The 27920-nt window shown below is 52.3% G+C and overlaps 3 protein-coding genes across 6 annotated transcripts; 1 reads left to right on the top strand and 2 right to left on the bottom strand.

Annotated features, from left to right (window-relative positions):
* The first annotated feature begins 45 nt into the window (after positions 1–45).
* Positions 46–11938, top strand: Srrt (serrate, RNA effector molecule). 4 transcript variants are annotated; one of them, XM_035443403.1, is made up of 20 exons: positions 46–314; positions 547–686; positions 4695–4823; positions 5052–5198; positions 5428–5616; positions 7375–7544; positions 7630–7814; positions 7916–8014; positions 8098–8212; positions 8369–8532; positions 9109–9170; positions 9271–9349; positions 9553–9741; positions 10147–10320; positions 10402–10555; positions 10661–10854; positions 11012–11168; positions 11315–11404; positions 11538–11643; positions 11730–11938. In XM_035443403.1, exons 2-20 carry the CDS (start codon positions 565–567, stop codon positions 11803–11805), a joined length of 2601 nt encoding a protein of 866 aa, XP_035299294.1. In that variant the 5' UTR covers positions 46–314; positions 547–564; the 3' UTR covers positions 11806–11938. The 4 variants fall into 4 exon arrangements, with proteins under 4 accessions (XP_035299294.1, XP_035299292.1, XP_035299293.1 ...); XM_035443401.1 differs by having other exon boundaries at positions 11517–11643; XM_035443402.1 differs by having other exon boundaries at positions 11303–11404.
* A 61-nt stretch (positions 11939–11999) lies between these two features.
* Ufsp1 (UFM1 specific peptidase 1 (inactive)) lies at positions 12000–13060 on the bottom strand. The gene is made up of 2 exons (XM_027416273.1): positions 13007–13060; positions 12000–12892 (listed from the first exon to the last, which is right to left on the bottom strand). Exons 1-2 carry the CDS (start codon positions 13058–13060, stop codon positions 12200–12202), a joined length of 747 nt encoding a protein of 248 aa, XP_027272074.1. The 3' UTR covers positions 12000–12199.
* On the bottom strand, positions 12890–17614 carry Ache (acetylcholinesterase (Cartwright blood group)). The gene is made up of 4 exons (XM_027416229.2): positions 16442–17614; positions 15583–16067; positions 14181–14350; positions 12890–13485 (listed from the first exon to the last, which is right to left on the bottom strand). Exons 1-4 carry the CDS (start codon positions 17507–17509, stop codon positions 13364–13366), a joined length of 1845 nt encoding a protein of 614 aa, XP_027272030.1. The 5' UTR covers positions 17510–17614; the 3' UTR covers positions 12890–13363.
* Between the last annotated feature and the right edge of the window lie 10306 nt (positions 17615–27920).

Below are 27920 nucleotides of genomic sequence, written 5' to 3'. Positions count from 1 at the left end.
GAGCGATTTTGTCGTAAAACCGCGCGAGATTTCCGGGTCTCCACCCTTTTCCCATCATCCCCTTGCTCGCTCTCTGAGTTTTAGTTTGGTCGGGGGTCTTGTTTGTGCTTGGGAGCCGAGCTTCGGGGTGACTCCTGCGCGCGCCACCCCCCCTAACCCTCGGCAGTCCCGCTGCGGTCTCTCGTCGGCCTCCGGGCTGAGAATTCCCCCGTCCGCCTTCAAACCCTCCTTGCGGTTCGTCGGCGCGCGTTCCGGTCCGCCCGGAAAACCAGCCCGCCGGCGGCGCGCGCTGCCAACGGCCCGACCTCGGCCAGGTGGGGGAGGGGAAGGAAAGGCCCGGGCGGCGGGATCGGAAGGAGACGGTGCCCGGGGGCTTCGGGGAGCACAAGGGGGACCCCTGGGGAAGTGAAGCTGTCGGAGCGATCGCCCTGCCCGGGATGGCAGGCCGGCCTCGGCGGGAGGGAGGCGGGCGCTCTGCCCCCGGGGGACTGCCCCTCCGCTGGTCCTTGTTCATCATCACCATGTCCGCCCGCCGCCGGGCCCCAGGCCTCCTCTGACAGCACGATGGGCGACAGCGACGACGAGTACGATCGAAGACGCAGGGACAAATTTCGAAGAGAGCGCAGCGACTATGACCGTTCCCGGGAGAGAGATGAAAGACGCCGAGGGGACGATTGGAATGACCGGTGAGACGTATTAACGTACTTTGTTTTCCCTTCACAACCGGTCCACGCCGAGGTTTTATTCCGTCCCATCTTGTCTGCGTTGCTTTTTTTCCCTTTACAAAATTTTGTTAGGATGTAATCCACTGTTGGACCGTTTTCTGTGATTCAATACATTCACTGTTGTCTTAGATTTTTGAAAGGCCTTTAAGATCAAAGCTACAGCCAGAAGTAGAGGTGGACAGGAGCCCTACCCAGCTACTTGGACCACTTCGTCTTCCATGCAGGTCTAGGTCACATAGGAAGACTACCCATCTCAAACCCAAATGAGGCGGAACAGACAGGTCTACGTGTTTGAGCCAAGAGTCTGAGTGGGAAAAATCAGTCTTTCTTTGAAATGCATCAGGAGTTTTCCTTCCTCCCTTCCTTCTATTGGAAAGATGGGGTTTCTTATAGCCAGTTGGCCTGGAACTTGCTGGGTAGCTGAGGATGACATTAACAACATTCTAAACCCCTCCACCCCCCCCCAGATTTCAGGCATGCACCACCAGATCCCTGTTTAAACCGTGCTAGGGATGGAGCCCAGGACTTTGTAGTTGCTAGGCAAGCCCTCAGCTGAGCATGTCCTAGTTCCAGGGAGTGCTTGTGCATTTTATTACTTGTAAATTGCATTATTTATTTTTTGAGGCAGGGTCTCTCCGTAGTCCTGGCTGTCCTGGAATTCAATACTATGTAGACCAGTCAGACCCTTAAACACACCGAGATCTGTTTGCCTCTGCTTTCCCAGTACTAGGATTAAAGGTGGCAAGAATTATTATTACTAGTTAGTTTATTTATTTACCTTTGACTTTTTTGAGGCAGGGTTTCTCTGTGTAGCTTTGGAGCCTGTCATGGAACTAGCTCTGTAGACCAGGCTGGCCTTGAACTTATTACAGAGATCATCCGATAAAAGGTGTGTGTCACCACCGCCTGGCTAAGATTTTTTTTTTTTTAAGTTTGTTGAGTGTTTTGTCTACATGTATTTATGCTGTGCCTGATTCCTGTAAGAACAGAGTTGTATCCCTGGAACTGGAATTGAGAGATAGTTGTGAGCTAACAGGTGGTTCCTAGGAACTGAGCCTCAGTCCACTGAACTGCTGAGAGCCATCTCTCTACCCCACCCCTGCACTTTATTGTTTTTCAGACTGGGTCTTATGTACTATTTACTGGCCTGGAGTGTGATCCTCCTGCCTCAGCTCTTCAGTGCTTGAGTTAGAAGTGAGGCAGCATACTTAACTCTCTGGTGCTTCTTAAATAAGAAACTCAAGGTTGCTTTCTGAGTCTGAAACTAGATGAAGTTCTTCAGAGTTCAAAAGTGTCAGGTCAAAGTGGCTTTCAGTACATGCCACAGACAGACCAGAGTGGGAGGTCATTGCAAAGACACTTAAGTTCTGAGGAACAGATGATGTTCAAGACACAGGTGTAGTGTTGGGGAGAGCCTTAGGAAAGGGACACATAGCTGGGTTTCTAGGTAATTCCCTAGAAACAGCTTGAGGTCAACAGGTTGAGACAAGGACACATACTCTTAGTTGGTGTAGTGGTTCTCAAACTGTATTGCTGCCTTTGTTAGTGGCACTGCAGGAATGCTAGTTAAAGCCCGGAGCCTTAGCACAAAGATCATGAAAAGGATGCCCGCTTGAAGAACACCAGTTAGTGTCCCTAAGTAGAGTGTGTGTCTCTGTGTCTGGTTTGGTTTTCAGGATGAGTGTTGGATTAGAAGTACACATAATAGAGCACTGTGTTAGGTGTAGGACAGTTGCTGCCTTCAGCAAGAGCAGTTGTGTGATTGGTTGGGGAGCCTGAAGGTTTCCCAGAGGTGCCATTTTTTTTTTTTTTTTATTTGAGCAGTATCAACACTGGGGTTTCACAAGTAGTGTTAAGCAGACTTGTGCAGGAGAGTAAGCTAAGAGAAATTGTTACTTAGAAGAAATCTGTTATAGTATTTGTTGCTAATGAACTTGCTGGTAGAAACAAAGTTGGAAAATTTGTATCTACCAGTATGAGCTTGACAATGTCCTATTGTGTAGACTTTTCTGAGATAAGCAGTCTTTATGAAGTGTCTTTTTTGTTTGTTTTTTGAGACAGGGTTTCTCTGTGTAGTCCTGGCTGTCCTGGAACTTGCTCTGTAGACCAGGCTGGCTTTGGAACTCACAGATCCACCTGCCTCTGCCTCCTGAGTGCTGGATTAAAGGAGTGTGCCACCACACCCTGTGAAATGTATCTTGATACTATATATTGGGAAATGTCAGGAGCTGCTCAAAGGGCTGGTAGCACAATGAGTAAAAAACTTTGTTTTGAGACAGGGTCTTTTTTTAATTTAAATTCTTTAATACTCATTTACATATCCACCCCCCCCATTCCCTCACCCTCCCATCCTGCCATGTACCCTACCAACCCTCCCAACTCCTCCCCAGGGATAGTGAGGCCCTCCACCTGGGACCTTCAAAGTCTGTCATATCATTTGGAGGATGGCCTAGGCCCTCCTTGCTGTATCTGGGCTGCAGTAGTATCCCTCCATAGGGAATGGACTCCCAAAGTCCATTTGTGCTCTAGGGATAAACACTGGCTCCACTGTTAGAGGTCCCATAGACTGCCCAAGCCTCCTAGCTGGTACCCACATTGAGAGAGCTTGGTTCGGTCCAATGCTGTTTACCAAGCACTAGGGTCTCCGTGCTCTCACTAGGTCAGGTCCACTGTTTTTACGGGTTTCTCCAGCCCCATCTTGGCTCCTTTGCTCATCCCTCCTCCCTGTCCACAGCTGGATTCTGTGAGTATGGTTCAGTGGTGAGCTGTTTGTGCCTGTTTCTGCTTCGAACAGCTACTGGATGAGGCTCTCAGGCGGCAGGCAGAGGGCAGAGACGACACAGGGTCTTAGTTTGATCTCATATTTACTATGTAGCTGCCTCCATTTTCCAAGTGCTAGAGTTATACCTTGCCTGCTTCAACTTACTGTTAAACTGCCTCTTTGCAGGAGTAGAAGCTCACACCTGTAATCTGCACTCCTGGGGTAAGGAAGAGACAATTCTCGTCTAAGTAGGGAGTTCCAGGCCAGCCACAACTACAGACTTTGAGATCCTGTCTCAAAAGCCAAAAAGGGGACTGGGCAAGGTGGCTCACACCTATAGTTAATCCCAGGAGGCAGGGGCTGGAGAATGTCTGAGTTTGAAGCCAGCCTGATCTATGCAGTGAGTTCTTGAACAGCTAGGGCTATATAGACCCCAAATTAACAACCCTCCCTTCCTAAAAAGAAAGATAGAAAGAAAGAAAGGAAGGAACCTATCTAGCTGGCCCAGCTGCTTGAGAGGCTGAGACAGGAGGATTGCTAGAGTTCAAGAGTTTGAGAGCTCTGCCAGCATAACAGGATTCTGTTAACTTTTTTCAGGAGCCAGAAAACATAGCCCAAATGATCTGAAAAAGCCATTTAAGTCTTCCCTTTTATGGAACTGTGTATGGGTGGACAAGGTTGTCTTTCTTCCACCTTATCCCTGTGGAAGCTCTTTTAAACCACACGGTGATGAGGACAGTGCTCCTCCTTATACTAACTTTGAGTGATAGAAGCTTATAGTCCTCTTCCTGAACCTGAGGCAGGAGGCTCTCGAGTTCAAGTACTGCCTGGTGTGCAGAGTGAGTTCAGGGGCAGGACTGGGGACACACTCTAGTTCAGTGCAGAGACACATTCAGGAAGCACTAGATTCAGTTTCTATGCCCCCAAAGTAATATATATTAATATGTAGTTTCAAGGTTCATGAAGCTTTATGGTAGGTGTAGTGGTGTGTGCACTTGGGATGTGAAAGTAAGAGATAGGTTCAGAGTGATGCGCTTTGGTTACATAGGGTGTTCAAGACCAGCCTGTGTGTGAACCACCACAGCTGTCAAGCTATTGGGTGTTTTGTTTGCTTGTGTGTCGTGCTTTGCTAGAGAATGGAAGCCAAGGCCTGTGTTTCCACCACTGCATCCACACCTCCATCTTAGCCACTGTCTTTCCTATTCCAGAGAGTGGGACCGTGGCCGGGAGCGCCGCAGTCGGGGTGAATATCGAGACTATGACCGGAATCGAAGGGAACGTTTCTCCCCCCCTCGCCACGAACTTAGCCCCCCACAAAAGCGCATGCGGAGAGACTGGTAAGGTGGCTTCACTTTTCTTTTTTTACCCTCAGATCCCTTGGGCCTCAGCCCTCCTCTCCTGCTTCCTTGTCTCAGTCATCCCACGCACCCAGCTTTCCTTTGTCCCTTTTATCCCTTGAGTGAGAGACTACATCCTACATGTGCCCTCCTCTTGTCCCTGTCCATGTTCTGGAGAGGTGGCTCTGCTTCTTTGTGTGTCTGACTTTTGTGTCCCCCCCTCCTCAGGGATGAGCACAGTTCTGACCCATACCACAGTGGCTATGACATGCCCTATGCTGGGGGGGGTGGGGGACCAACTTATGGCCCCCCTCAGCCCTGGGGCCACCCAGACGTCCACATCATGCAGCACCATGTCCTGCCTATCCAGGCCAGGTAAAGCCTGGGGTCCTGGGGAGAAGGGAATTTCCAGAAGGGAATTGTTTGGGGCTGCTGGAGACTATGGTTGGAATCTGGGAGAGGGCTAGGTTCTGGGGTGCCTGTGAGGTGTAGCACTTACTGCTTGGGGTAGTGGGTATTTGGACAAAGAATGGGGTGTCTGACTACCTAGGCTCTACCTCTCCCTCACAACCAAGCCTTCTTGTTTGGACGCCCCCTCCCCCAGGCTGGGCAGCATTGCAGAGATTGACTTGGGTGTGCCACCACCTGTAATGAAGTCCTTCAAAGAATTCCTCCTGTCCCTGGATGACTCTGTGGATGAGACTGAGGCAGTCAAACGCTACAATGACTACAAGCTCGACTTCCGAAGGCAGCAGATGCAGGACTTTTTCCTGGCTCATAAAGATGAGGAGTGGTGAGTGCCCCTCTTGCCTGCCCCATTTCTCTGGCCTGGCCAGGGGAGCTGCAGCCTTGTCCTCCTCCAGTTCTCCCCAACATGGCACTTCCTGGGAGTGGGGAAGGGGAGGGAAACTGTTGGCTGGTGGGACCCCCCCCCCCCATTTCCCTTCTCTGCTGTCCTCACTGGGACACCTCCAGGCAGCTGACCAGAGCTACTTAGCCTCTTGGGGCAGCACAAAGACTGCGACCCTCTTGTCAGTTTGGGTCATTGTCATCCCCAACCACCTGTGTGGCAGTGGTCTCCCAAAGGCAACGAGTGAAGCCAGACAAGAACAGCCAAGATCTCAGGGTCGTTTGACAGAGAAAAGAATTTGAATTTTTTTTCCTTATGTGGATGTTTTAATTTTAATCAACCATCTTTTCCCCCCTCCTGCTCCTCCTCCTCATCCTCTTTCTGCTCCTCCTCCTTGAAAAGAGCCAGAACTGGGAACTACACCCGCTCATCGTCGGAGCTCGGAGCAAACCCACCTCCACCCCCACCATACCCAGCCCATACATGAGCCCCTGGGCAGAGCCGCGGGGCCCGGCCAGGCAGACAGGCAGGGCACCGCTGTGCACAATGCAGTGGTCTAGCTGAATGTATTGCTTAGGCAGCTAGTCAGTCAGGGCCCCCACCGCGGAGGCCCGCGGGGGCGGGGCATCTAGGCCGGTCACCCCAGCCAGGAGCCAGCGGGCAGCCCGCCAGCCAGCATGGGCCCTGGGCGCCGCTAGTTAAATCTTGAGCTCTGTTTGACCAAGCAGCCAAGGTAAAGACCCTGGAGGTGACGCCTGCGGCTTTCCTCTCTGCTCAGCCTGTCTGTCCTGTCCTTGTGTGCCCCTTCTGACTGCCCTGTGTGTCTTTGATGGCTCATGAACCAACCTTTCTTCCTTTCTTTCTCTTTCTTTCTTTCTTTCTTTCTTTCTTTCTTTCTTTCTTTCTTTCTTTCTGTCCACGCTCTTGCTCTCTGCTGAACACTTCTTGTGTTAGTTTTCTCACCTTGTCTGTCTGTGTTTTAGATTTCTGGGCCCTCCTTACATTTCCTCCATACCCCTTTTCTCTTTCTCACACCCCTAATTTCTTCTGCCTTGCTTTTCCTCCCCTACCCTCAGAGGCCTGTTAAAATGTTTTCCTTTTCATACTCTACCCAAGTCCTAAACCTCTAGCCCTCTCTTCTCTCCCATGGGCCTGTCTGAGGCTGTGCGGGCACTTGGCCTTACCCTTTGCTCTTTCCTGTCCCTTCACTGCCTTATCATCCCACTAGGGAAGAAAGGTGTCCTGCCTTTGGCCTTTTCTATCTGGTACACTTCAGGTTTCCTTCTGGCTCCACCTGGGGTGGAGGGAGTTGGTGGGAACCTCATCTGGGCTTGGCCAGGAGAGGGAGGTTTTCTGGGGTCTTCCGCTCCCTTATTTCTCCTCCGAAGCCTTGGGAATCAGAGCCCTTTGCACATTAGTGCTTCCCACAGCAGTAGAGCTGCCTCGTAACCCATGACCAGAGCCATGGTCCTCCTAACACAGAGCTCTCAGTTCTGCTTCTCCCCTACATCTTTCCAGAGCATCTCTGGTTCCTTTTGGGGTGTTGGGTGGTTTTAGTGTACCCCTTTCTTGATGCTATTACCCTCTGTGGGTATGAGAGGCTATGTTCCGCCTTTCTTGGGCCCCTCCCCACAGCCTGGCCTGGGTCTTTAGTAACTGTTTTGTTTCTTCCCCTCCCCCCCTGCTTGCTTCTTCCCCCAGGTTCCGGTCTAAGTACCACCCTGATGAGGTGGGTAAGCGTCGGCAGGAGGCCCGGGGGGCCCTGCAGAACCGACTGAGAGTGTTCCTGTCCCTCATGGAGAGTGGCTGGTTTGATAACCTTCTTTTGGACATAGACAAAGCTGATGCCATTGTGAAGATGTTAGATGCAGGTGTGTGCTTAGAGGCTGGGGCCATCTTGGCTAGGAATAGAAGCCAGAGTTCTTGGGTTATGACCTCTGCTCTTGTTGTTGATAGCTGTCATTAAGATGGAAGGTGGCACAGAGAATGACCTCCGAATCCTGGAGCAGGAGGAAGAGGAAGAACAGGCAGGCAAGACTGGGGAGGCCAGCAAGAAAGAGGAAGGCCGCGCCGGGCCAGGCCCGGGGGATGCAGAGCGTAAGGTCAATGATAAGGATGAAAAGAAAGAAGACAGCAAACAGGTGAAGCGGCCGGGGCTGAGAGAGCCGCAACCTCCGTTTGGGGGATGGTGGGGGGGGCACTCTGATGTGTTCAGAGGGAAAGAAACTGTCCCCTGTTACAGGCTGAAAATGACAGTTCTAATGATGATAAAACTAAGAAATCTGAGGGTGATGGGGACAAGGAGGAGAACAAAGAAGAGGCTGAGAAGGAAGCCAAAAAGGTAAGGTGTGTCTTGCATGAGGCCAAAGTGAAAGGGCTGAATCCTGGGTGGTCTTGATTGGCCTGCTGCTGTTGCTCCCACAGAGCAAGAAGCGGAACAGGAAGCACAGTGGCGATGACAGCTTTGATGAGGGTAGTGTATCTGAGTCCGAGTCCGAGTCCGAGAGTGGTCAAGCTGAGGAGGAGAAAGAGGAGACTGGTACGCTTTACTTGTCTTGCTTCTGGGCTGGGGGAGCGGCGGGGGGCGGGGAAAGGACATGCTCCAGAGAGACTGACTGGTGGGAAGGGGTCCTTGTGGGGTGATGTCTGCTTCCTCTAAGTGAATGCTAAAGTTGTATTAACTCCTTCTGCTTAGAAGAAGCACTTAAAGAGAAGGAGAAGCCCAAGGAAGAGGAGAGGGAGAAGCCTAAGGATGCGGCGGGGGCGGGGCTGGAGTGTAAGCCCCGGCCCCTGCACAAGACTTGCTCTCTCTTCATGCGCAACATTGCCCCCAACATTTCAAGGGCGGAGATCATTTCAGTAAGTGGGAACATTGGTCTTGTGGGCAGGGCTAACTAAAGTTCCAGTCCTTCTGGTACAGGCTGCCTTTGGCATAGGGAGGCCTGGTTTGCTGTGCTTTGAGGTTCTTGGGTGTTGGGAGATGAAGGACACTTTTTTTCTTTCTTTCTTTCTTTTTTTTTTTTTTTTAAAGATTTATTTATTTGCTGCATATACACTGTTCTGCCTACATGCCAGAAGAGGGCACCAGATTGAATTGTAGATGGCTGTGAGCCACCATGTGGTTGCTGGGAATTGCACTCAGGACCCCTGGAAGAGCAGTCAGTCCTCTTAACCTCTGAGCCATCTCTCCAGCACAAAGGACACTTTTTTGGTTTTTCGAGACAGGGTTTCTCTGTGTAGCTTTGGCGCCTGTCCTGGAACTCACTCTGTAGACCAGGCTGGCCTCGAACTCAGAGATCCGCTGCCTCTGCCTCCCAAGTGCTGGGATTAAAGGCGTGCACCACCACCTCGAGGTGAAGGACACTTCTTTAGGGTTCTATAGGAGTGAATTGAGTCACTGTATGGCTTTTCTTTCTCTTTCCTCAATTCTTGCAGCTTTGTAAAAGATACCCAGGCTTTATGCGCGTGGCATTGTCGGAGCCCCAGCCCGAGAGGAGGTGAGGATCCTAGACACCTTGGGGTGGTGCAGGGAGACAAGGCAGTGAGTGGTCACACAGGCTGCACCCCAAGACTATGCTGACAAGCTTTCTTATATAGGTTTTTTCGCCGTGGCTGGGTGACTTTTGACCGCAGTGTTAACATTAAAGAGATATGTTGGAACCTGCAGAACATCCGAGTAAGTGCTGGGTTTGGGACTGCAGGGAGCATCTCCAGGCTCTGCCTGTCTACTCCTTCGTGTCCATTGAGAAGCTGTGGGGCTGTGACCATGTTCAGTCCCCTTTGGTCCCTGCCCTTGGGGAGTCTGGGTTTAACCACCCAGCCTTCAGGGTGCAGCTTCTGGGGTAGTCATTGGCCAGTTTGTTGATTGTGTCCCTGCAGCTCCGTGAGTGTGAACTGAGTCCTGGTGTGAACAGAGACCTGACCCGTCGTGTCCGCAACATCAACGGCATCACGCAGCACAAGCAGATAGTGCGCAATGACATCAAGCTGGCAGCCAAGCTGATCCACACACTGGATGACAGGACCCAGCTCTGGGCATCTGAGCCTGGGACACCTCCTGTGCCCACAGTCAGTGACTCTCGGGATTGTTTCCAGTGCACCCAAAGCTCCTTGTGCTACCTCTACCTCGTTTCCCTTTTCCCTAGTTATGTCCAGAAGTGAGGAGGGGGAAGTATAGGACAGTTCAGTCTGTGACTGACTGAACAGCCAATCGAGAAAACTCTCACTACCCCTCAGACCTGCCTTCTTACCTTATTTTCTTATTTTCATGACCCCTGGGTCCTACCCACAGCCTCCCTTATTTGCCCCCTTGTCTGGGTGGTCTCTTCCACGTATTTCAACAATATCATAGTTACTTCTGGGCTAGGAAGGAAGAGTCAGGAGTGTGGCGAGGGGTAGGAAGTCTCTCCCTCTTGGGTGTCCCAGTTTCTGGGTTGATTTTCCTGCCTTATTGTCCCATCTCCTCCCTGTTAGAGCCTGCCCTCACAAAACCCCATCCTGAAGAACATCACTGATTACCTGATTGAGGAAGTGAGTGCTGAGGAAGAGGAACTACTGGGGAGCAGTGGAGGACCCCCTCCTGAGGAGCCTCCCAAGGAAGGCAACCCAGCAGAAATCAATGTGGAGAGGGATGAGAAGCTGATCAAGGTGCCAGTTGTGACAGTCTGGGGTAGTGTGGGCCTGGGGGTACAGGGCTGAGTAGTGACCTTGTGTCTCAACTGTCTCCAGGTCTTGGATAAACTCCTTCTCTATTTGCGTATTGTGCATTCTCTGGATTATTACAACACTTGTGAGTACCCCAATGAGGATGAGATGCCCAACCGCTGTGGCATAATCCATGTCCGGGGACCCATGCCGCCCAACCGAATCAGTCACGGAGAAGGTACATTCCAAGACCTCTAAGTCTTTTGTGTCCAGCCCCTGTCTTCTGTCCTTCCTTTTCCCCCTGCTTCCAGCTCCCTTTCAGCCTGCTCTCTTATCCACACAGTGCTGGAGTGGCAGAAGACGTTTGAGGAGAAACTAACCCCCCTGCTGAGTGTTCGTGAATCCCTTTCTGAGGAAGAGGCCCAGAAGATGGGTCGTAAAGACCCTGAACAGGAAGTGGAGAAGTTTGTTACCTCCAACACACAGGAACTGGGCAAGGATAAGTGGCTATGTCCTCTCAGTGGCAAGAAATTCAAGGTCTGGGATGTGAAAAGAATTGGTGGGTGGATTGGGAGGTGGCTTTGGGGCATCAAGACCCCCTGAAGGACTGGAGGGAGCTGCAAGACCTTCAGGTGGGGCTCTGGAGGAAAGAGACTGCAGCATGCTCTGCCCTCGTCTGGTCCTCTCCACCCAGGGCCCTGAGTTTGTGCGCAAGCACATCTTCAATAAGCACGCGGAGAAGATCGAGGAGGTGAAGAAGGAGGTAGCATTTTTTAACAACTTCCTCACGGATGCCAAGCGCCCAGCATTGCCCGAGATGAAGCCAGCTCAGCCACCTGGCCCTGCCCAGAGTAAGATACGATCCATGGGGGCTGCCACATCTCTCTCCTTGAGAAGTGCACCCCACTAATCTCCAGGCCCTATTCCTAGAACCCTTGTCATCCCCCTTCCTCCCCCGCAGTAATTCACATTCCTGTCTGTGTTGTACTCCCCCCAGGCCTGACCCCAGGACTTCCCTACCCACACCAGACGCCACAGGGCTTGATGCCCTATGGCCAGCCCCGCCCTCCCATCTTGGGCTATGGAGGTGAGTCTGGAAGGGCAGTGCGGCCCGGGGCTTGGTGTTTGTGGGGGGCTACAGAGCTTAGCTAGGCTGAGGTTGAGGTCAGTTTTTAGTTCAACCTGGGTCTTCCTCATAGCTGGTGCTGTCCGCCCTGCAGTCCCAACAGGAGGGCCTCCATATCCCCATGGTCCGTATGGCGCTGGGCGCGGGAACTATGACGCTTTTCGAGGCCAAGGAGGATATCCTGGGAAACCTCGGAACAGGTGCGTATGAAAGGAGAGACCCCAGCTCCCTCTCCTCCCCTGCCAACCAGGGGTTTCTGTTGACATCACACTTGTGTATGTCATAGGATGGTTCGAGGAGACCCGCGGGCCATAGTGGAGTATCGGGACCTGGACGCCCCAGATGATGTTGATTTCTTTTGAGACATCTGCCGCCCTCACTCTACATCTGCTGCCCTCTATCCCCGGGACCACTTTACCCCATGAGCTGACAGGTTTTTTGTACGTTATTTTTCCTGCTAGTTAAAAACAAAACAAAACAAAACAAAAAAACCACTTTGGTAGTGTCTTAACAGTGTAGTACGCCTTTTCCCAAACACAGGCTGGACCACAGTGAGCTGAATCAATGCCATTTTATTATTTTCACAACAGTGCCTCTCTCTGTAACCTTGGCTAGCCTAGAACTTGCTGGGTAGCCCAGGCTGGCCTTGAACTCATATCTACCTGCCTGTGTCATTGTCCCTAATCTCTGATTTTGGTGCTGGAAGAGAGTTCTCTGCTGGGGGCCTGTCTCACAGTGCAGGCAGGGTGTGTTGAGTCAGGTACGTCTGGTCAAGCACAGGTTGTAGAAGGAACTGGAATCAAAGACACTGCTTACCTTTCGCCAGCCCACCCACCCAGCAGCTTGCAGCTCACTACTGTTTTTCGGAGTGCCCCAGTAGTGTGGATCCAGTATCAGGACATAGGCCTCCGTAGCTGGGCCCTCACAGACTCCCAGCAAGGCTTTGGACTGAGCATCTGCGTCCCCTCCTACCATTACTGGGCCGCCGCCCTCCGTGAAGTGGAAATAGAGTCGCTCCAGTTCTGGGAGAACTCCTGCTCCACGGGGCACGTGGCATAGGCGCCCCTGAGGTCCTCCGAAGTGTTCAAGGCAGAGGCTAGCTTCCACACAGCCGATCCAGTTTCGGGAGTTCCGGAACCCGGGTGGCTTGTCGCCTATGTCCTCCAGCGCAGCCTGTATGGCTGCCAGCCCAGGCACACCCGAGGACTGGCCCTCTGGCCAGGAGCACAGTGTCTGCAGGGTGCGGTAGCCACATCCCCAGCCGCGGTCGTCCAGTCCGTCGCAGCCATAGTGATAGTAAAGGTAGTGGCCCGAGAGGAGGGCCAGTCGGGTGGGACTCTGGCAGGGCAGAGCCAGGCCCAGGTGCGGGTCCTTCAGCAGCTCCAGGGCGCTCAGTGCGGCAGCTGTCACCGAGGCGGGACAAATCCGAGTTGCCGGTCTTTTCTGGGGCTAGCGGCGAGCAGTTGGGTGCGCGGAGCCGGGGAACCCTCACGGAACGTAAGCGGGAAACGCCGCTAGTACACGACGGAAGAGCCAGCCCTGCTACGCAGTCGCAAGCTCCGCCTCAAGGGGCTTGTCCAGCGCTTGATTCCGCCGGATGCTGCCGGGAAAGTGCATCAGTGTGCACCAATCCCGGGGCTTCTATTGCCAGCGTCTCGGTTGCTCGGCCCCGCCCCAGCTTCCCGCCAGTCGCACAGACTCTGGAGGCTGTAACAGTTTATTGGCGGCCCAGAGGGGCGAAGGCACCGCGGGGAAGGGAGCTCGGCCCCAGACATGCACAAGATGGGGAGCCCCTGGGGAAGGAAGTCGGGGTGGGATGGACAGGGCCTGGGACTCGGTTGTATTATATCCCAGCCCTTAAATAAATAGTATGTACAGCTAGGGGCTCGGGCAGGGCGGTGGGACTGGAGTCCCCCGGGGTCACAGGTCTGAGCAGCGCTCCTGCTTGCTGTAGTGGTCGAACTGGTTTTTCCAGTGCACCATGTAGGAGCTCCAGCGGTGGAACTCGGCCTTCCACTGGCGCTCCGCCTCGTCCAGCGTGTCTGCGGCCCGGGAGCCCCACGAGAGTGGAGGAGGAGACGGTGCAGGGCGGGCCGCCGAGAGGGGGCGAGTGGAGCGGTGCAAAGGGAACAGAGGATGATCCGGAGAAGGAGAGCAGAGGTGGAGACGATAGGAAGAGGAGGGCACGGACAGGATCAGAATGGAAAGAGGGTCCGTGGGTTGGTGGGGAAAAGAGAGAAGATACAGAAATGGTTGGCGGTTATAAGCCCATTGGCTGGCGCTGTCTAGCCCCGGGGCCTTCTCCCATCATCAGGCTTAATTTCCAAATGATAGTTTTACATTAAAGAAAACTGAATTTTCGCTTAAAGGTGTGTAGATCCCTGAGTCTGTCCACTTTGTCTCAGCTTGAGAAGGGAGCGGGCAATGCATCCCTGAGAGGGCTCCCTTCCTTCCTCCCAGCCACACACTAGAGTAAGAGTCCTTCGAGGCCAGAGGGGGAAGAGGCTGTAGTTACAGCCACGGAAGCCGGGAGTGGAGAAGGAAAAGGAAGAGAAGGGAAAGGGACAGGGATAAGTCGGGCCTGGGCTTGGGGGCAGCCTCCCCATGGGCGGGGCTTGGGCAGGTGCTGGGAGCCTCCGTGGCTGGGGGAGGTGGAGAAGAGAGGGGATTACACCCTGTCTTTGCAACCCTTTTCCCTCCCGTCCTTCCAACCCTTGCCCCTCCACCCCGCGCCTACCGGTGGCGCTGAGTAATTTGGGGAGAAAGCGATTCCAGAAGGCGCAGGTCTGGGCGCGCAGCCCCCGCCGCACTTCTAAGGGCTTCAGGTTCAGGCTCACATATTGCTGCGCTCCAGTAGTGTACGGTGGCCACTGTGGGGACTTGGAATCTCGAGGGTCATTGGGGTCCCTGCGGAAGGAAAGGGAAATCTCAGCCTGCCCAGAGGGATAAGGAATGAAGCCTCTGGTCCTCTTCCACTTCTGAACCTTCAACTCCATGGAGACACTCATCCCTCTCTTCCCTCTACCCCTCCAGCCAGCTATCGCCATTTCTGTGGTGTGTGTGGGGGGGGGGGGTGGTATGTGCGTGTGTGTAACTCAATCTGGCAGTCCCTCTGCCTCAGTTCCCAGAGCCCAGGGATTACGACATGGGACACCAAAGGGTGTTTTCTTTCCTCCAGACTTCTCTGTCTCTTTCTCCACTTCCCCTTGTTTTCTTGTCCCATTTTTATTTTCCCCCTTCCATTAAAAAAAAAATAGTTTCTAGCTGGGCGTGGTACCACATACTTTTAATCCCAGCACCCAGGAAGCAAGAGGTAGGTGGGTTTCTGTGAGTTTGAGGCCAGCCTGATCTACATGGAGAATTCCAGGTCAGCCAGGGATACATAATGAGACCCTATTTCAAAATAAAATAAGAATTCTAGCTGTGTAGGTAGCTGCAGTCCTGTCTCTACAAACATCACCTTTACTTTGGATGACACAAAATCTGATGTAGTCAAGGGTTTATGCCTGCTAGGCAACTTTACCAACTGAGGCATACCCCCAAAACTCTATTGCCTTTCTCTGTCTCATCTATAATATTTTTTTAAAATGATGATGATGGTGTGTGTGTGTGTGTGTGTGTGTGTGTGTGTGAGAGAGAGAGAGAGAGAGAGAGAGAGAGAGAGAGAGAGAGAGAGAGAGAGATGTGGAAGTCAGAGGGCAAATTTGTGGAGTTGGTTCTCCCCTACTTTTATGTGGGTTTCAGGGATCTAACTCAGGTTTGCATGCCAATCAATCCCTTTTACCTGTTTTGAACTGTTTTGCCAGCTGCCTAGCTATGTTTTGCAGTGCTGGGGATGGCCTCATATATATTTGTGTTCCTTAGCCTTCTACCACTGGGCAGTATTTCCAGCACTCACCCCAAACCCTCCCTCAACAGGGCCTCACTATGTAGTTCCAGCTAGCCCGGGACTCCAGATATAGAGTCATCTGTCCAGCTCTGTTTTTGTCTACGGCCTCTCCATTCTGCCTGCCTTGTTCTCTGTCACCTTTGACACTCTCTCCATCCCCTTTGCGGATGTTTCTCTTTTTCCACTATCATCCATGGGCACCCCTCTCCCCTGGACCCCCAGAGGCCATCCCCACTCAAATACCACTGACCCTGTGCGGGCAAAATTGGTCCAGTATTTCATAAGTCGCTGAGCAAAGATTCTCTCCTCCGTGGTGTAGTTCAGTGAGGGGTCCAGGGGGAGCCCAAAGATGAATTCGATTTCATAGCCATGGGGCACCCCCATCCAGAGGGGCCAAGTCAATGTGGAGGCACGATGTTCAAAGACGTAGGCATAGACCCGGGCCCCTTGGGCAGCCAGTCGCCCAGCCAGCTGGGCCACGGGACACACAACGTTGTGGTCGCCTACCACTGCACTCATGGCATCCCTCAGGTGGGCAGGGTCCTCAGGGTGCAGCCAGTCTGTATAATGTAGGACCACAGCCTCGGCCGCCAGGTCACTTGCTTGGGGTACACCCATCCGCACCCCAGACAGGAACTGGGCCCGGCTGATGAGAGATTCATTGTCTTTGCTGAAGCCTGGGACCCCGTAAACCAGAAAGTAGGAGCCCTCGTCCTTCACCACACCCACCAGCACCTGAGGATAGTTGGAGATGGGGAAAAGGATGGAGAGATGATAGATAGGTAGACAGAAACAGATGAACAAACAAATAGCCAGAGAGATGAACCCTTACAGAGCCAGAATTACATAGAGCAAAGAGTAGGGAAGGGACAAGGCATGGAGAGAAAGAAAAAAATAGACCCATGGCTTCTTCTTCTTCTTCTTCTTTTTTTTTTTTTTCTTGCCCAGCAACTACTATGGGATCTGAACCCTCCACAGGGAGTGACTGACCTTGGGACCCACATACTTGGACCTCTAACAGTGGATCTGTAGAAAGCCCTCATGCCTGGGTTTCTGGGGAAGGGGAGGAATGGATGAACCCCAGAAGAATCTGGTCAACCATTAGTCACCTGCAGGTCTTGAAAATCTCCAGCATTGATGAGGGCCTCTGGCGTGTCACTGAGGAAGTCCCCGTCCACCACAGGCACGAAGGAAAACCTGAAGATACTTTCCTGAGGGAGCACATGCCACTCGTGGTCCACCAGGTCCTGAGCTGGTCGTGTCCGCAGGCAGGCTATCAGCTCTGTATCATTGCTACCAGCACCACCTGGGGGACAGCCCACTAGGCGGGCCAGCAAGGTGGCCCTGCGCCTGGCCTCTCCTGCACCCACTGTGGCCCAGGGCCCATTGGGTGTACCACTCTGCAGGACAGCCCTGTGGAAGAGGCTCCGACTGGGCAGGGACAGAATATGCATGCCCACCGAGGCTGCACCTGCACTCTCCCCAAACAGCGTCACTGACATCGGGTTTCCCCCAAAGGCTGCAATATTTTCTTGCACCCATTGCAAGGCAAGCCGTTGATCCAGCAAGCCTACATTGCCAGGGGCCTCTCTGCTGCCTGGCAGGGCCAAGAAGCCAAAGGTTCCTACTCGGTAGTTCATAGATACCAATACGGTCTCCTCAACCTGGGCCAAGAAACGACCATCATATACGTCCAAGGAGGATGCTCCACTGTAGAAGCCACCCCCATAGATCCAGATGAGGACAGGCACGGGAGAAGTAGGCCTGGGATATGGTGTCCACACATTAAGATACAGGCAGTCTTCACTCAGCTCTCGGTTGGGGTTCCACATCTCAGTACCCTCAAACCCAGGGTACAGGGTGTCCACGTATTGGTAGCAGACATTTTGGAAGGTGGTAGCATCCAACACTCCTGACCAGGGCCGCTTGGGCTCTGGTGGCATAAACCTACGTGAGCCCACAGGTGGCTCTGCAAAGGGGATGCCCAGAAAAGCTGAGACTGGGCCCCCAGGGGCCTTCAGGCGGATGCCCCTCAGCTGGCCCCCTCGGACCTTCACCAGCAGCTGTGGGTCTTTCCGGCCCTCAGCCTCTGCCCCTCCTCCCAGGAGGGAGAGGAGGAGGAAGAGGAGTGGAAAAGCCAGGGAGGGTGTGTGCAGGGGATACCAGGAAGGCCTCATGACTGCCAAGACAGGCGGATGTCTGCTGGAGAAAAAAAGGTAAAGGGTGAAGAAGACTGGAGGCAGCTCAGAGAGAGATTAAGTAACAGTTTTGCCCAAGGGTTATCAAGGAGTTGCAGAGGAGGTGGGGCAGATTGGCAAGGGGAGGGGAGAAATGGAGTCAAACTAGGAGAAAAGACACAGGCGGACAAACGAGAAGGAATACAAAATCAGGCGCGCACACACACACACCCATACCACAACAAATGCAGCCAACTGAGATAAGACCGGCTAATACATACTCTCCCTTCCCCAGCAAGTCCTAAGGCCTCCCATACCTCCTTCCCCTGCCTCTGTGGCTTGGGCTAAGACCCCTTGCATACAGTCAAGGTTGGAAAGGCCTCAGTCCATGTACTGGCTTCAGGACAGGGGCGGAGCCCTCAAAGACGGGTGGGGCCCTTCAGGAGCCTGCAAGTTATGGTGAGAAAGCACAGCCCAAGTCTCTCCTGGGTTGGCCAAAGCCTTCAGGGAGTGGGTTGGGCATTCAAGGTATTGGGAGTCCCCGGTCCAGAAGGCATCCCAAATCCTGTGCAGTCCACACCTAGCCCCACCCTGCTCCGCCTCATCTTCTTCCTGGTACAGCCGGTTAGCACCCTTTTGCTTCTCATCAGCCGCACCCCTCTCCCTGACTCCAGCCAACTGGCTCACCAGCCCCATGAGGGGCTCCCCAGGACTCAAGCCCCTCTGCATCCCCATATTGCAGTGCCTGACGCTGCCAACCGGGAGCAGTAGAGACCAAGAAGAGGCCAGCGCTCCCCGCCCGAGCCTTGATGTGGGGGACCTGAAGGATCGTGAGCATCGCAGAGGGGACTGAAGGGCGAGCCGGGACGCCTGTGTTCCCGGAGCTCCGGAGATCCCTGCTGCAAAGGCAGGGGTGCTATTTTGGGGGCAACAGCTGCTGTAGTTCCGGCATCTCCAGCCAAGAGATCAAAATTCCCCGGGTCGGAACTACCCCCTCAGGGCGTTCACCCATCACCCAGCCAGCCCTGTTCGCCTGGATCTGGGGACAGTGGCGTTGTTGGAGATTAATCAGGAAACCCGAGTGGGGCTAATTATAACTCGGGGCTTCCGCTGAGCCTCCCTTTAGAAAAGAAAGAAAGAAAATAGAGACGGAATCTCCGCAGGAAGGGGTCCTGGAGCTGGCAAGGGGCTCAGCTGGGTAGGGACGTTGGGGTCGCGGGTCTCGGGATGGGGGGTGGTGCAGTCGGGATGTCAGAAACCTGCGCAGTTTGGGCTCCGCCCCAAACAGGGGGCGTCTTCCAATGTCCCCAGACTTGGAGGAGAGTGGGGAATGGGCCTTCAGGGGATCCCTGCAGGAAGAGAGCGCAGAAGCAGCGGCCGGCCCGGCGAGCATCCTCAGTAAGTATGCAGCGGCTAGCGGGAGTTTCAGAGGAGTGCGAGGCCGTGGGGGGCCCTCGGGGCAGGCCCCGGGAGGCAGACGGTGCAGTGGGATCTCTGTTTGGGGGCTCCGACCATTCCAGGATCGCCCGGTTCTCCCGGGACGCGGATTGGTCCCCAGCCGGTGGAGGGTCCCGGATGGGTTGGGAGACTCACCTGAGGCGGCCAAGCCGGGCCGGGTCGGGCCGCGCCGGGAGCTGGAGGCGGCCAATGTTCCCCGGCGCAGGCTGAGCCGACAGTGACAGCCGCCTCCGGCCCCCCGCACACACCCCTCCGGGCCGCACGGCGCCCCCGCCCGCCCACTGTCTCCGCCCCCGCCCCTCCCTGCTCCCCCGGGCTGCCATCTCCCCTCCTTCTCCCTCCCGTCAAGCCCGAGACCCCGGGGAGCGGGGGCCCAGACACACTCCAGGGTTAGAGTCAGACAGACTGACAGACCCGCAGACCCGCAGCGACGGGGCAGACACCCACGTGACAGATAGACGGCCCGCAGCCTGCGCAGACACCAGACATCGCTCACGCAGGCGACAGTCTCCTGCGGTGACAAGTCACAGACAGACCGACTTTATGGACGGAAGGACACAGTGACAGCTCTAACACTTGAGCATCTGTAACCACCGCATAGCGTGGGGGTGGCATAGGAGAAGCGACACGTGATATCCTGGCTGAGGACCCCCTCAGCTGGCACTGTTAGAAAAAGTGACATGGGGCATCTCCGTGGGGATGAAGGGACACCTGTGGGAACAGATAAAGACACATAGGCTGAGACCCCCCACGGCAAGGAGAGGCGACGCGGGGACAGCTGAGAAGGCCGGTCACAGAGTGGCTCGCCGAAGGCTGTGGGGAGAGACTGCACTCAGCCGGCTGCAGAGTGGAAACTTCCGGAACCCCCAAGGGTGGGCTCGAGCTGATTTCCCTGACCCGTGACCTCCGGCTGTCATCACAAGGGTCCGGCCGGGCCATGACATCACCAGGCCACGCTTTCATTGGTCGGTGTGGCTAGCAGGTGGGAGCGGCCTGGCCTTGGAGCCCCCAGCCTGCTCGGGAGTCCCATAGACTCCCTGCCTTCTAGGGAGTCTCCCGCCCATCAGCCCCCGAATGACGCTAGAAATTGCGCGGCTCTGTGCCCAGCGAGATCCCTACGCGAGAGGGGCAACTGGCCCACGGGGTGGGTGGGGGCGTCTGTCTCTGGAGCCTGCCGGCCGCTGCCGTGCGGGGGACTGGCTTGCACGCGAGAGCGTGGGGACTTGCGTGCGCGCGCGCGCGCGAGCGAGCGGTGCAGGGCGCTGCGTGGAACGATGGGGGGGTGGCGGCACGCGCACGCATGCTCTCTGTGACCGCCACGCGCTTTCCCTCGCGCCCCAGACACTCATCGGTCACCTCTCGGGAGCAAGGGCGCACTGCCTTGGAGAAGGTTGGCCCAGGAAGACACCAGTGCAGAGTCGAACCCCGCCCAGATGTGCGATTTTCATCTCTCCAGACTGCGACATCCCCCCTCCCTCCACCCCCACCCCAACCTGTCCCTGGAGAACCTGGCCACTGCATGCCGGGAAACGCATCTGCAGGCCAGCTCATCCGCCTCGGGTCCGTGTCTGACTCGATGACACTATCGCCAGGTGGCGCCAGAGGCTGCCACTCCGGTCTGGAAGACTGGGGTGGGATCAGCCCTTCATTATCTGTTTCCTGGTCTCTCTGGACGAGGGCGTGTTACTGTTGCTGTGGGAGAGGAGTCAGAAGCGGCGTCTGAGCGTGGTATTGCTAGATTATTAAAACCATGGAAGGAAATGGGGGAATGAATGAGACCAGTCTTATCCAGTCTTGAAGCACAGGGACTTTTAGCCTATAAAGTGAGCCCTGTTAGTGATGGTCTCTTGTTCCCTTTGTCCAGTTGTTCCAAAGACAAGTGATGCTGGGCAGTTTATCTCTTGGCCTTCGTAATTATGAGTTTGTTTCGCCGAAGGAAAGATCTGGAATATGGACCTCAAGGCTATCATAAACCCATATTAACTTAGCTTAGTAAGTGAAAAGAAGGAAGAGGTGGGTGATGACCCAGTCAGTCAAGGCTCTTGCCCAAACATTATAACCTAAGTTCCACCGCTGGGACCCACATCCTGGAAGGAGAGAACCAAATACCTGAAAGGTGTCTGTCCTCTGACCTCCACATGAGCCCCATGGCATGTACTCTACGCCCCATAAATAAGGAGGAAGAAGGAGAAAGAGAAGAAAGAAAGACAGCCATGTATGGTTGGCACATTGCACTTGACATCAGACACCAGTTGATTTTACAGGGAACCTTATTGTCCCTTTCACTGTGTCTTGCTTTACCATCTTCAGCAAGTCACTCCCACCATGTGGTGTAGTAAGGCTACTGGAATATCAGCCATCACATCCGCATTGCCAAAAACAGGATGGAGGAAACATTGGACAGCATTTTTTCTCCTTTTAAGGCCATTTTCTGGAAATTGATACACAGTATTTGAGTTTCCATATTACTGGTCAAAGAGTAGTTCTAATATCATAATTGCTATGAAAGAGGCCCAAATATATTGACTTTGTTTGGATGTCTGGATTGATCTAAAATTTGATGGTATTTAACACATTTTAATGACATTTTATTTAGTTATTTTGTGCGTATGTATGGAGAGATCAGAAGATAACTTGTGAGAGTCAGCTCTCTCCTTCTACCACATGGGTTCTGAGGATGGAACACAGGTCTTGGTGGCAAGCCCCTTTACCCACTAAGCCATCTTGTCAGCCTTTGGCTGTCTTAATAATAGAAAGAAGGGAGAACATGTACTTGGGGACAGTTCCTATCTGCTAAATGCCGTGACGTCTTCCTTTGTTTCTGCCACCTCATGTCTGAAACATATCCAAGATATTCAGATTTGGAAAGTGCACCATTTTCTTTCACAAAATCCGTACCCTGACTTTGTAACCTGTGCTGTAGAATTGGCATGGGTTCCTCTGCCATGCTTAGGCCATCCACTGGAAGGCACTGTTTGAGATTTGTGGTCCTCCTGGAAGAGGAACTTCCATATTGTCCACTGGAGGCGCTGTTTGAGATCGCTGGTCCTCCTAGAGGAGGAACATTTGTATTGTCCACCGGAGGGCGCTGTTTTGGACTTTGGAGGCTGCATTCAGAAGGAAAGTCCTTGAGGGCATCCTGGAGCTGGAGAGGTGGGTAGGACAGGCAGTCCTAAACAGGGAAATTCTGTTCTGGGGACCACAATGTCCTGACTTAGATCTTTCCAGGGCAGGATGAGAGGGACAGGCTCTAGCCAACGCCATCCTAGGTTGATCTGCCCACGGCTGGGGATGTCTGAAGCAGCCATTGCATGACTCTCAAGAATTGAGGGGTGGCTGGGTGTTGGTGCTGCACGCCTTTAATCCCAGCACAGGGGAGGGTGTGTGTGTGCACGTGTGTGTGTGTGCAAGTGCATGCGCGCATGCGTGTGTGTGTGTGTGTGTGTGTGTGTGTGTGTGTCACATGTGTGGTGGTCAGAGTGGGTCTTCTCTTTCTATGTGTGGGTTCAGAGGCTGGAACTCAGGTCATCAGGCTTGATGCATGTTGGGTAGGCGATTTACCTTTTACTCCAGAGACTGTAGGTGTTTGTCACTGTTCCCAGGAGGGGTGAGAAAGGATCATAACTGAACTAAAAGAAGGATTTTACCCCAAACTCAAGTGACCCTCAGAGATTCTGAGCAAGTTTATCACCAGCTGTAGCTCCCACTTGTCTGTGGGCCAGACCTTCCCTGTAGCTTCCTTCTTCTCTGTTCTGCTGATAATGCTCTTGCTGGTGCCTACCTGCCCCAGGGTTCCCCACTCACTGTTGTTTCTGAACTCCTCGAACCTCTGAGAGAATTGGAAAGGAAGGGGAGCATGGGCAAAGTGGGGTGGTGGAGAGTGGGGCTGCAAGTACCTCAGCTCCTCTTACCTTCCTCTCTTAGCTGGGTCCATGTGGCTTGCATGCCCTCCCTCCTGTCCCTGCCTCCCTTTGTTTTGGAATCTCAAATCTTTGAGAGCTGTTCTGGTTTCATTTCTGTTGCTATGATAAAACACCCCAAGGAAAAACAACTTAATAGAGAAAGGTTTTATTTTACCTTTACAGTCCCAGGCTACCATCCCATTATTGTGGGTATATCACAGTAGCGCATACATGCTCACTGGCTTGCTCAGCCAGATTTCTCCACTTTTGTGCAGCCTAGGATCCCCTGCCTAGGGAATGATGCTGCCCACAGTGGGCTAAGTCTTTTCACATCGATTAACTTAAGACAATCCTTCAAAGACACTGGCTAACCCAATGCGTGTAATCCTTCATTAAGACTCTTTTCCCTGGGCCCGGCAGTGGTGGCACACACCTTTAATCCCAGTGCTTGGGAGGCAGAGGCAGGCTGTTGGAGGACAGCCTGGTCTACAAGAGCGAGTGCAGGACAGCCTCCAAAGCCACAGAGAAACCCTGTCTCGAAAACAAAAAACAAAAAACAACAAACAAAAAAACAAACAAGACTTTTCCCAGGTGACTCTATGTTAGCCATCATAAAAGTCACAGGGCCCTAGGACATGAGGAAGACTCTTTGGAAAATACAAAGTTACCCCCAGTTCTCCTTCCAGAACTGGATATCCTGAAGGCACTTGTTACCACAAGTTCAACATTGTGAGCCTCACAGGCCGGCTCAAGAGAAGCAGAGACATATAGGTAGAGTCAAAAAATGAGAAAAGGGAGCTATGGTAGTTTTTGTCAAGTTGACACAGACCTAGATACATCTGGGAAGAGGGAAACTCAGTAGAGGAATTGCCCCCAATAGATTGATCCATGGGCATGTCTGTGGGGGTATTCTCTTTATTTTCAATCATTGTGGGTGGTGCCATCCTTGCATAGATGGGCCTGGGCTGTATAAGAAAGCAGGCCGGGGAAGCTATGAGAGCAAGCCAATTAGTGGTGTTCCTCCATGGTCTGTGCTTCTGCCTCTCTCTCCAGATTCCTGCCTTGGTTTTCCTAGATGATGGACCTGTAAGCCAAGTAAACTCTTTCCCCACCCAAGTAGTTTTTGGTCAGTATTTTATCTCATATTGTGTGTGTCTGGACACATGTGAGTGAGTGAGGGTGTGAAAGTCAGGAATCATTCGTAATTGTTTTTCTACCTTATTCATTGAGGCAGGGTCACCCAGAGCTCACTGATATGGAGCCCTTGGCTCTGCCTTCTGGGGCTTGAATTATAGGCAGTCTACCACATCCACTTAGCATTTATATGGGATCTGAGGATATGAACTATGGCTCTCACACTTGTACCGCAAGAACTTGAATCACAGACACATCCCTCCAGCTCTAGGAGGGACTTTTCTGAAGTCACAGGAAGGGATGGGTGGCTCATTAAACACCCTGCCTTCAAGGTCAGTGTTCTTATATAAAGTCTGGAGCCTCCCATTTACCACCCGGTTAAACCTAGGAAGTAAGCAGCGGTAATCTGTGGATGTCTCTGCCTGTTTTGGCTTCCTGCTGATTCCATGGCCACGATAACAAAAGCTGTCTACTGTAATGGTGAGAGTTTTAAAGAGAATTCAATGAGATGTTTGTGGAGGAGTTGGTTGGTAAAGGAGCCCCCCCCCCCCCCCGACACACACACATCCCAGTCCTAAAATGAAACTAACAATGGGTCTGGACTCCTCACCACCCTACCTTGGTACCCTAACATCACCAGACATGCTAAGCTAGGGGCTCTAACTGGCCCTAGGATACCTGGCCACTTGGCCAACTTTGCAGGCTCCCCTGGTCAAAGCAGGATAATCTCAGGCAGGTCCTCCCTTCCTGTTCTACTCTGTGTATACTGGATGTCCCTAGAGCTACAGTCAAAGTTGTTTAAGCAACCTTGGCTTCTGATGTGACTCCCAGTTGGCCTGCTGATACCTGCAGAGCACACCAGGGGTGGCTCCTCAGCTGTCACCCATGGACAGTATCTCATGTGGCTTCATTTGGCTGTTTCCAAGCAGACATCCAAGACACACAGCTAACCTGTAAATAGAAACCTCGTCAGGGTGCCCAGGGCCTGTGGGAGCCTGGGTGTGAGCAGGTAGCCAGCCAGGATGCATTAGGAGACCTGAGTTTCACTCTTCTATGTAGTTTTGAGGAGAATTTTGATTTCTTTGATCTGGAGACACTGCTTCCTGTCGCTCAGGCTTCCTGGAGCTCAGACTTACTGTGTAGCCAGAACTCCTGATTGTCCTGGCACCATTTTGAAAGTTCTAGGGTGACAGTGTACCACTTAAATGGCTAAGGAAACTCCATCTTGGTCTGATTCCATTTTGTCATCGTTTAGACAGTCCTTAGCTCTTTGCCCTTTCCTTCCCAGAATTACATCTACCGTGGCAACACATTTGAGATTTCCATGGCCTTGACCATGGTCCAGGTGTAGTAACCAAAGCAATTGGCAAATTATGTCTAAAATAACTACCATGCTCTACCCGGAGTGAACGTTTCAAGGTTACTCTGCCCCTCATCGACCTTTGATGCAAGTTATAGTTCATGGGATTTTGCCTTTAAAATCTCTGCATCCCTGAGGTTTGGGCAGCAAGACACTTTTCAGAGTCACAAGCCTGCTCTTGGTCTGGCCATCAGTACAAAGGACTTAAAGCTTTAAAAATAAAACTTTTATTCTCTCATACATTATTTTCCTACCATAGTTTCCCTCCCTCTACTGCTCCCACTTCCCCCACTCCCTCCCCCCAGATCAATTCCTCCTGTCCGCCCCCCCCCCAAAAGAGCAAGCCAGCCAACTTTTAATTGGCTTAACAGCATGATTGTCAATACTTATCTTCCGTGGATCATTATACCATCCCACCCACTTCTTGTGGCACTTGGATGGGGTAGAGGGTTTTACACATGCTATTGAGACGACCAACCAGGCCACCTGCCTTGTCTTCAGACTTTTGTGTTTATTTAGTTTTGAGACAGGGTCACCAAGGCTGGCCGGAATTTCAAAACCCTCCCCTCCTCATCTTTCCAAGTGCTGGGATCAAAGATGTATGCTGCCACATCCAGCAGTTGATACCTTGTTCATTTTACTTTGTGGAGAGAAACTTTGGTGTCTATAATGGTCCACTGTTCCTCTGGTGGAAAAATTAGGTTTATCTGGGACACTGAGGAGACAGTGGGCTAAACAGTGACAGGTGTTCTACCAGCAATTATACTGCTTCTGTAAATACACTTAGTGTGTGTGTGTGCAAACACGGTGTCATAGTGCATGAGGGCACAGATGGAGGTCAGAGAAGTCGGCTCTCTCCTTCCACCATGTGGGTCCCAGAGATCAAATTCAGGTACAGGTTTTTTCTGTGCAACAGTCCTGGATGTCCTGGAACTCGCTCTGCAGACCAGGCTGGCCTCAGACTCACAGAGATCCACCTGCCTCTGCCTCCAGAGTGCTGGGACTAAAGGCGTGCGACACCGCAGCCCGGCTCTATTGCTTTCTTAATGTGAAGCTATGTGGTCATCGGCTCTCTGCCCTCCCCCCCTCCCCTGATTTTATTACCTCTCTCAGTATTTACCTTTGTACTGTTAGACCTTTTAGTGCATTTATTACTTGATTAATCAGCTTTAGCTGAGCTCCGTGGCTCTCTGGGTGAAAATTCCAGCATGCTTAATCACCACTCTGACTGCTCAAAATAACTGTAGGTATCATTTTATGCTGTCAAGTCTTAATTATGCAGTTTCACGTCTACTTTTTTTGTCTAGTTTGGGGAGGGCACATGGGCCACCGCTTGTGTGGATGGAAGCTAGCAGACAACTTCTGAGAGTCTGCTCTGGTCGTCAGGCTTGGTGGCCAGGGCCTTCACCCACTGAGCCGTCTCCCTGACTCTGTTGTCAAGATGTGTAATGTATACATCATATATGCACATGTATGTATTACCTTCCTCCCGTGTCTTGGTTCTGGGAATAAACTCAAGAGTTTGCTGACACCACATAAGTTCTTCATTATCTGTCTATTTTTTTTTCTTCTGGTTTCTGAGAGAAGGTCTTGTAGTATAGACCTGGTTGGTCTTGAACACACTATTGAAGATAAAGCTGACCTTGCTTACAGAAATTCTCCAGTCTCTGACTGCTGGGATTACAGGTATGTGCCACCACACTTGTTTTTCCCTTTTGTTTTTTTTAGATAGGGTCTCATAATCCCAGGCTGGCTTGGAATTTGCTGTGTAGCTAAGGATGACCTCAAACTGATTCTCTTTCCTCCACTTCCCAAATTCTGTGACGATAAGAGATTAAACTTTTCTTCCTAGAGACACACACAACAAGAAGTCATTGTTCCCAGAATCCCACTGAGGCAGCTCTTCCCTGACGCAGTTGCTTGACACAGTTTGGAATACCATGCTTCATATTCAACAGGAAAGCATGTGTATTTGATCTTGCACATGTTAGTCTTGGGCTGGCAAGATGGCTCTGGAGGTAAAAGTGCTTGCCCCACCCCTGAGGACCTGAGTTCAATCCTCAGTATCCACCTGGTAGAAGGAGAGAATCCCATTCCCACAAATTGTTTTCTGAGTCCCACCTGTGTGCTATGGCATGCGTGCACAACACCCCCACCCAAAATAGATGAAAGTGTAATAATAATAATAAAATAAATAATAATAATAACAATAATAATAATAATAATAATAATAATAATAATTAAGAGACAGTGGTCAGGACAGGTATTGTGACACTTTTAATCAAAGCACTCAAGAGGCAGAGGCAGGTAGATCTCTGAGTTTGAGGCTGGCTTGATCTACATAGTAAATTTCAGACTAGATAGGGCTTTTATAGTGAGACCCTGTGTTTAAAAAAAAGACAGTAGTCTATTGATTCCTGTGATTTTGATCATTTCATCTATGCTTTCTAAGGTGTTTGACATGTGGTTTTCCCTATACTTTAATGACCCTTTTGATTTCTGTAGCACTGTTTAGTGATTTGAGTCTTCTCCCTTTCTTTTTTTCTTAGCCCATCCA

The sequence above is a fragment of the Cricetulus griseus genome, chromosome 4 (assembly GCF_003668045.3).
Source record: "Cricetulus griseus strain 17A/GY chromosome 4, alternate assembly CriGri-PICRH-1.0, whole genome shotgun sequence".
Taxonomy (NCBI): domain Eukaryota; kingdom Metazoa; phylum Chordata; class Mammalia; order Rodentia; family Cricetidae; genus Cricetulus; species Cricetulus griseus.
Note: the sequence above shows the minus strand (reverse complement) of the source record. Positions and strands in the feature narration are given on the sequence as shown.